The sequence below is a fragment of the Lycium barbarum genome, chromosome 6 (assembly GCF_019175385.1).
Source record: "Lycium barbarum isolate Lr01 chromosome 6, ASM1917538v2, whole genome shotgun sequence".
NCBI classification, from domain to species: Eukaryota; Viridiplantae; Streptophyta; class Magnoliopsida; order Solanales; family Solanaceae; genus Lycium; species Lycium barbarum.
This window is the reverse complement of record NC_083342.1, coordinates 20,090,000-20,099,640: the sequence shown is the minus strand read 5'-3', so window position 1 is coordinate 20,099,640 and position 9,641 is coordinate 20,090,000. Positions and strand designations below refer to the sequence as shown.

The window sequence follows — 9,641 nt, the reverse complement described above, 5'->3', positions numbered from 1 at the left end:
TAATGTCTCCATGAAACATCATCAAACACCCCGTTTAAGAAAAAATTCAAAAAGTTGTGCGAACTTTGTTAGAAAATTGAGAAAAAGACTTAATTAGAAATTTCGAAAATTGAAAAAGGACCCAGCTCTAATATAAAATTATATTATACTGTATACTGTAGCAATATATAGTTACATTAAATTAATTTCGTCATTATCTTCTAAGTGATATGATGCAAAAATTATTTTACACTATTAAAGAAGTTAAACGAATATTTTTAAGAAAAAAAAAATAGTCTCTCCTCTTTTTACTTGCTTAACAATTTCACTATAACAAAAACTGTGCCCAAAATTAAAGCTGACCTCATTGCAATGCACAATTTACGTAATCAAACAATCTTGTCAAAAGTTAAAAGTCAGATTAGTTAGTTATGGAATGTCAAATCTTCAGGTGAAATGATTTGGGGAAGCACTTACTTTCATCCTGTAGCTAATCAGTAGCTTTTAACTATACAGAAATCACTTTGGCCTCCTAACCTAAACTAACAAAAAATATCCATCTTAGATTTTTTTCCTGCAACCCCTCATGCATGGAAATGAAGATATGATAGAAAATATAAGGTAAAAGGGTAAAAAATGCCCCTTTACTTTGGAAAAAAGACTAAAAATATCTTCTGAATTAATTTTGGGTCAAAAATATCCCTCCCGTCATTAAAGTTTTTAAATATATCCCTATCTTAACGGAAATTGGCAACATAACCTGATTTCATATTTAAACTCGTTCCATTTAAAACCAAACCAACTACATAAAAAACCATATGCGACCAACTTGTTCCTGAATTCTACATCTGGAGCCACTAGGCACAGGAGCGGGCAACCCATATGTGTTTTTTATTAAATGGAGTAGGTTTAAAAATGAAATCGGGTTATGTTGTGGATTTTTGTTAAGACAGGGGTGTATTTGAAAACTTTAATGACGGAAGAGATATTTTTGACTCAAAATTAGTTTGGAGGATATTTTTAGCCTTTTTTCCAAAGTAAAGGGACATTTTTGACCCTTTTCCCAAAATATATTCGCACTCGATATTTATCATCAGAATGAATCATGGATATGAAGAAAGGTCATTTATCCGCCTTCTAAAAGCCTAGTGATATTGAATTATTGATAATAATTTACCGTATGATATATATGAATTCAATTTTTACTGTCTTTAATCTATTGTATATGTAAGAGTATCTTTTCCTTAATTTAAGAAAAATACAATAGACCCTTGTGGTCCGGTCCTTCCTCGGACCTCGCGCATAGCGGGAGCTTAGTGCACCGAGCTGCCCTTTTACCTCTTTATTTGTCATCATTTTTGTTTTAAAAACTTTTTCTTTTTTAACCATTCAGGATTCCAAATATTTTTTCTGTTAAAAGTTCTTAACACTAGCATCCATTCGGAGGGAGAAATATATAAGTCCTTCCATGTACATGACTTATATATGTTGAAGAGTGTTGCGGTCTCTCTAAAAACTTAAGCCGTTAGAGAAAACATAATTTTAGTTTATTAATTATATTCTCAACAATATGTTCTCCCCCTTATTTCCAAAATCTTAAAGCAAAGTGAGGAGGAAAAAATTTTGTCCCCTCATTTCAATGATTGTTTAAGCTATTCTAGCAAATAGCTAAATGCCCCAAGTTTTTCTTTTTGAAATAACTGGATGTGTGGACTAGCTTTGCATGTACTTCGATTAATTCATTAAGTATCAGTTACCTTTCCCTAGTAAAGATACAGTGTAATTATATATTCACCAACATTTACATAGATTGGAAGAAATATTAACTTAACAAATGGTATTTGAATCTGGGTCTCCATCATTTTCAGTACTTGTTCAAATATTGAAATTATTCCCATTTTTTATTCTACTTTTTCATTGATATCTATCACCGGTTAAAATATAATTCTCAGGTCGATGTCACCTTCTATTTCTGTGTACTTATTGTGCTAAGTTTCTTTATTACCCTCGCCATAATTTCATTTTGCACTGATTAACTTCCCTATCGAAAATGACTGTGTTGCTACCATTAGGAGTGAGAGTGAAAAGGTTAATTATGCTATCATTGTTCTTTGAATTCTACCATTAAGGGTAAGTAGTAATTAATGTTATGATTACAAAGTCCTAGTGACATTTAGAGCAAGATGACTTTTTACCCTTCAATGTGGAAAGTCCGTAGTCCAAGTGGACGTATCACCTTAGAGATTAAACTCCATTAAAGGGAAAATTACTGGCGTGTCATATCCATAATCCTTGATTAATATCCATAATTATCCTTGATTTTCATAATACTAAGCAAACGCAAAGCATGCAAGCACACACATAGACAGACAAACAAATATGATACACGAGGATGGCTAAGATTGTCCATTAAAAGGAGGGGACCGATGGATCATTTTTCAAGCATGAATAAAACAATACAGAGAGCTAATTATTTGTCCATAAGACTTGTTCAATCCACTAATTAAAAACATAATTGCTCACATTTTAAATGGTTTTGTATACAAAGACTAATAGACAATGATCACTAATCTCTACATTATCACATGTGACTATACATATATCTGCAAGAGAATATGGTGATTATTACAAACACTTAAATGAAGTCGAAATGACCAAATTACCCCTTTCCTAATTACATCATTTAAAATACAAGGTAAAATATCCTATACAAAAAGTTGCATGGCAGGCCATAAAAGTATATATCTACCAGGAAATGACACTTATTCTCATGAGATTCTTTACCCTCTCATTATCTATTTCCTGTCCAAATTTATCTCAATAGAAGAGGCTTTATATGAACTATATAGGATGGAAATTATGTGGTCTAATATTGAAAGAATAAAAGGTCTAGATCTCCATAGGAAAATTAAAGGTTGTTTTAGGGTTATTCAACTTGGAAATCAAGAAAAGGGAAAGCTGAAACATCCTTCATCAATTCCTCCAAGTCCCACTCTCCCACTTTTAGATCATCTCCTTCCCAATAATTCCCTATCCCTCCAAAATTTTCTACTTTGATATTACTACTACTATTGAAATTATGGCTAGTATTCAAGTTGGTCATGTTGTTAGGGTTATTGTTGTTCTGATGATGACTGTTCCTTTGAACAAAATTCCCGTTTTCAACATTTTGATACTCAATACTGAGACTCTCCAATGGGGGAACATAGAGCTCATGACCTTCCATATTAATATTTCCTCCAAATATCCCATGATTATTTCCATAGAAAAGACTTCCACCATTAGTACTCACAATATTCCCTCCTTGTGCCATGCCTGGTTGTGTAGTACTCAAGTATGAGGGCGCGTTGAATCCACTAATTAGCGTGTGCTCGAGCGTGGGCAAAGGATCAATAATGGTGTTTAGGGCCATGGACGAGGAGGAACACGAGGTTGAGTCCATGTACATGGACATTAGGTTATGCTTTTGCATTGACATGAATCCTTGTTGAGTGACTCCCATGTTGAGGTCTTTGCAAGGCTGATCTGAGGATGAATCACTTGCATTTGGTGATGGTGTAGAGGAAGAGGATGAGTTCTTTAACCTCTTTTTCAAGGTCGAATTCCAAAAATTCTTGATTTCATTATCAGTACGCCCAGGCAAACGTGCAGCTATTTGAGACCACCTTTGGAATCAATGAAAAAAATAAATATAAGTCAAATTGAGAGAATGTGAAAGTCATGAAACATGCATGTAATATCATAATTCATAAAGAAGATTGGGGAATGGCAAGTTGAGGATTTTCAACTCTAAGACAATGATGTTAATATAGTTGATCAATATGCTATACAACTCTGCTCTTTTGACTAAGAAGAACTAAGTGCATTTAATTATGCTTCATAATGTACACGAAAACAGCATGCTTCATATATAGATTTCTTGCTTGTTAATATTATAATTTGGATTTCATCTATAAAGGAGGAGTTTAATTTGTAGACACAGATAATGTAAATAAAATTATACTTCTATATATTACAGTAGGTCATAATATGTTTTGAGTGACATGATGATACTGTAATTTGTTTTCTACAATATCGATGGATATAAGTTACTTATAAAAAAACTCTTCCATCCCGTATCACAAAATTTACGTGAGCTCTTTCCAACCTTTATTCTCGAGCTAGGTTTGCCTAAGAAATATAGAGATATGCCTCGAACATCTATAATCATAAAATATAACACATCTATGAATGAATTCAGCTACGATATTACCTTATTCCCTTACTTAAAATCCACAAAATTCTATAAATACCCTCTTATTAAATGACCAGTTGGCAAGATGTCTCTCCTCTGCTTCTTTTCGCTTCTAATGAGACAAAATCTGAATATATATTTATCAACAATTGAGAAGAAAAAGGAATGAAGAAGAAAGAAAATTAGATCATTATTGGAAAAGAATATTGGAAGCTACAAAACCTTAAAGAGATGGAGATTATTAAATTTTAGGGGGTTGTAATACAATTCTAAGCAAAATTTAAGGATGTGCCTACCAAAAAAAGTTATATTATTAGGCAGAATTTAATTTGGTGCATACTGTTAATTCATTGAATTTGAAAACGTATAAGTTAAGATATGCATGTCCATAAATCATGTAAGCTGTTGAAGTCAATAACATCATAATTAGCTTTATCATGTTAGCCATTGAAGTTTACCTGTAATTCACTGTGATGTCCCCTTGACATTACTAACTACTTACTACTAACATTCTGAGATAATTGTTTCCTTAATCTCCCCTCTCACCAACCTTAGTGTTGCCAGCAATTATCTTTTTGACTTTAATTTTTATACACAAAAAATGTAAAATTATTTTATGCAGTTATCCAATAAGGTATAGAGGTTACCTGCTATAACATATTAAAATACAATACTGAAAATGTAATAATTCTTTTATACAATCCGTGTATATAAATTAAAATCCATGACAAAAGCATTTCTTTTATGCATTGGATATTTCTATGGAAGGAATTATGTTCCTATTTTACCTTTCGGTTATAGATCGAAAATTTCATGAAGATAGCTAGTACTTTACAAAGGTAGATATTTGACTTCAAATTAAAACAATTATATTGGAGATATACCTTGCTTTAATCTTCACGAGATTCACTTAAAATACATTTCTCGTCAAAAAAATTCAAAATTCTGATTTTTTGTATATTAATTAAGTACAACCAAAAAAATTGAACGTTTATGCTGCTATGTATTTTATGACTGTGGTGGTATCTTTATTTTATTTAAAAACGAGGGATCTTGATAGGTACTGAAAAGTCCAATTTGATTAATGGTCCTTAATTACCGTGTGGTCAAGGTTTTATTAATTCCTAAACACACAGACTGACGGAAGAAGTAAATTAAAAGAAAGAATTTTAAAGCAAAAAAAAAAAAAAAATTTACCCCTTCCCATCTTTTTCCTGATCCTTAATTAAAAGTCCACCTAAATCCTGCAAAAGTTCTGAAAGGAGACTACAGTTTCCCTCGCATCCATAGACGTATATTATCTACTAATTTACGTATTCATGCATAAATCTCTTTTGAATATAGCAGATCGAAGAAATTATCCGCTAAACAAGAGATGGATTTGACCTGCTTTATTCTTCTAAGTGGATGACTACATGTACTGATCTTTATCTGACGTATAAATTCATGAGTTTAAGTAATATACACTGATAATATAAATAAAGTTTACATCATCAGATCATTTTTACTTGTTCTAGCAAGTAACATATTTTATTTTCAATATTTCATATCTCACATTTTAAAAAAACTTACCGCTTACGTATAGATATCCTTTAGATGACCTGATAATATAAAAAAAAATATTTACTTTAATGGCTGATAAATCTTAAAACTCTAATTTACGCTTGCAGTGAGAAGACACAAGTTAAACTCAGAAGAAGTTAACAAGAATTCAAGTGATATACAGTTAAGTGTAACTTTTTACACTATTAAGGAATTTTAACTGGTAATAGCTTGTTTATTAGCTAACCAATTTACCATGTCGTCAATTAAATCGATATATCTGTAATTACCAAATAAGTGATTTGATTGTGTAAAAGTTTTTGACATCATAAACACATAGAACTTAAAACTCTTCCAAAAATATTATACCTATAATTATCAATTAAATGGTCTGATTGTGTAAATATCTTTTTACATCACAAATGCATAGAACTTAAAACTCTTCTAAAAATACTACTGTAATTATCAAAGAAGATTTGATTGTGTAAATACGTTTACACCTTCAGTTCAAAGAACTTAAAACTCTTCCAAAAATACTACTCCTAACCTACATGCACGTATAGACACATCAAAACACATTGAGATAGAGAGAGAGACAGACACAGAGAGAGAGAGAGACAAACCTGTTACCAAGAAGGGAATGCAAATGTATAATATGCTCTTCTTCTTGAGGTGAAAATGCACCTCTCTTAAGATCTGGCCTCAAATAATTAATCCATCTTAGCCTGCAACTCTTTCCACATCTTTGTAAACCAGCATTTCTTGCTACATCACTCCAACACCCTTGTCCATTTGTTAGCATATAATGCATGAGCTTCTCATCTTCCTCCGGTGACCACAACCCTTTTCTTAGTTTCACGTTCGTGTTATTATTGTTATTGTTGTTGTTACTGCCGGAGGAGGAGGAGAACTCAGGCTTCCTCATTGTATTGTTTCTTTTCTTTTTGTTTTCAGACACTCTCTTTTTCCTGTCTCCCCAACTGTTTTGATGTAAAAAGAAGTCACTAACTTTATATTGATGAGCACCATCAGCCTAAAAAATCTTTAAAAAATTAAAAAAGAAAATGAGAAAAACAAGAGGCAGAGAGAGTGAAACTTCTATGGAATGGAAATCATGATCATGATGATAGTGATGGTTGTGGGGCTTTGCTTAGAAACGGGGAATCAAGAGAAGAGAGGGTATAAGGTATGAAACATATAGGGGGTGGGGTGAACAAAAGCTGATTCAGTATTTCAATTTGATGAGTTTAATATTTATATATGTTTTCATTGCGATTTTTTCTTTCCATTTTTCTAATATTATAGTTCAAAATTTTGGAATTTATTGAAAATTTAGTGAGCTTTATATATATATATATATATAAATTATCTCCAAGTCCAAGGATGTCACCAATCCAGAGTTCAGAAGAAGGAGATATGGTAAATTTTCAGAATAGTGCATTTTAAGATTCACAAGACCCAAACGACGACGATTCGGGAATGAGTTTTGATTCTATTGCACTACATAATTTAGACACATAAAATATATATATAAAGGAAAAAAATCAGACAGAGGTAGTGGAGGAAATAGTTATGATAAGACAGAAGACTGAAAGATTCGTTGAACAAAAGCAACGGCTAGAAGACATTTGCAGAAAAAGAGAGCTTTATTAAAAGTAACTTTAATAAAGCAGCCACAGTAAATGGACAGATCAGCTAACAGACAAGTAAATAAAGTTTTCTTTTAAAAGTTCACGTGACGATGGTGCCCAAAGAGCACCCGGCTGAACTCAAAAGATTCAACATTTTGAAATCCGGAGTTAAAGTCCGCCAGACGCCTATAAATAGCAGCATTTGTGGAGAAGCTAAGACATCACGAACAAGAGCACCAACCACCTCTATCTAGAAAACTTTCATATTCCCTTTCTCTTTCATCAAATGCTCCAATATTTGGCCCAGTCAAAAACCTTTGTAATATAAACTCCTATTGTAAAATAGTATTAAGTTTTTAATACCTACCCCCTAGTGTGAAATAGTTTTTGGGGTTCCCCGAAAGGGAAACCTCTCTCCTTCTTCAAACCATGTAAGTTTATTTACTATGTTTTTTGTACTAATCTCCCTATTATGTAAATTATTTTGTGTTTATATGAATATTATGTTTAAGTAATTTCCTTGTCATCATGATTTTGTTATTCTTAGTATATGGTTATTCTCTTAACTTCTTAATAACCTCGATGGATTAACCTGTAATTCATAGGTTTTAAAGAGGCCGTTTTAATGTCCAAATGATAAAAGACAATGTTGGCCGTGGTTACTGGGGTGTGGTTAAAGAAGACTGTTATTAAGAACAAAGGTTACGAGAAAGAGATGAACAGTATAAAAAGATTCGTGACTGGACAGAGTCCAGATTAAAAAAAAAAAAAAAATTTGGGAGATAGACAGAAAATTAATTAGAAATATAACTACATGATAAGAAGAAATATAGGAGTGAGGAAGTACCGAGTAGGATTGTTAAAAATTTATTTGAAAACAACATTAATTTCCTGCTTTGTCCTTTTAACTTTTCTTATTGAAGAACTTATTGAAAAAAATTTCCAAGTTTTCTTTTGCTTAGTCTGGGATGCTTCTACCACCTCTAATATTCTAGTAATGTCTTTATTATTTTCTTGTATTTTTTCACTAAAATTTATGACTAATTCTACTAATGTGTTTAACTGTTTGTCTTCACTATGTAATATATGGTCTCCATTACTGAAATTACACTTTATAATACTATGATCTTTTAATGCTCTATATTTCTTTTCTGGGTATATTCTTAAGTCTAAGTATTCTAGATTTTTTAATGTATCTATTTTTCTAGCCTTATTTATTACCCTAACAGAATTTTTATTTTACAAACTTTCTTCTGGTACTCTATACTAGTTGTAAGTCTTTCTATATCTTCTCTTATACCTTGTAATTCCCACGTTATAGCAGAGATTGTCTCTTCGTTAATCTGACTTTGTAAGAGTCTATTGTTTATTAGTGATGATAATGTTTCTGAATTTATTATCTCTAAATATTGAGGTTGTTTTAATTATATATTCTGGATTTATTATGTCTAATTTACATACAATTTTGTTATTTTTTCAATGTTTTAAAGGTTTTTCTCCTATAATTTCTATCTCATCTAGTATTCTTATTATATTATCTAAATCTTTTTGATTTTTTATTACTCCTATCCTTTCTATCCCTGTTTTAAAATTATATAATTCTGTTTCTATGTCTATTAAAGTATAATTTTTTCCTATTAGATTATCGTCGTCTAGTATTTCTTCTTCTTCTAGAATTAAATTCTTTATTTCTCTTTTGCTTTAACAACATGTATTGTTGTCTTGACAATCCTTACAACAACCCTCTTCTTTCTTTTGCAGGTTTATTTGATTTGGAGTAGAGATCTTCTTATGTCTGATTCTAGTTTCAGTTTTATGAGCTTGTACTGGTATATGAGTAATATTTTTTAGAAAAATTACTCCGTCTCTTGTAATCATGCTACTTCCATTGTTATGTAACATAAAGTCTAATCCGATGACAAAGTCTATATTTATATTCAAGTCTCTTACCCATATTTTATTCATTTTATAACTAGGTTTATAAAATTCTGAACAAGTGTTGATAAAGCTAATGTATGCCTCATGAACATAATGTTTATATATATTATGAGTTCCATCCATTTGCATGGCTGCAACTGGTTTGTCTAGAACTTTTATTAAATTTGGTGGAACTATTCGTTTATTTATTATACATTTAGTACATCCCGAATCTACTAATGCTAATGTCTCTATTTCATAGTCATCTATTTTAATTCTTGCAAGTATTTTTATTGTTCCTAATTTTTTATCTTCATTACATACTAGGGCTCCATGGT

At 31.3% G+C, this 9,641-nt stretch overlaps 1 protein-coding gene across 1 annotated transcript; it reads right to left on the bottom strand.

The window, feature by feature from the left end:
* Positions 1-2,498: 2,498 nt before the first annotated feature.
* LOC132643571 (transcription factor MYB46-like) lies at positions 2,499-6,798 on the bottom strand. Its single transcript, XM_060360027.1, has 2 exons — positions 6,379-6,798; positions 2,499-3,644 (listed from the first exon to the last, which is right to left on the bottom strand). Exons 1-2 carry the CDS (start codon positions 6,678-6,680, stop codon positions 2,906-2,908), a joined length of 1,041 nt encoding a protein of 346 aa, XP_060216010.1. The 5' UTR covers positions 6,681-6,798; the 3' UTR covers positions 2,499-2,905.
* Positions 6,799-9,641: the final 2,843 nt, after the last annotated feature.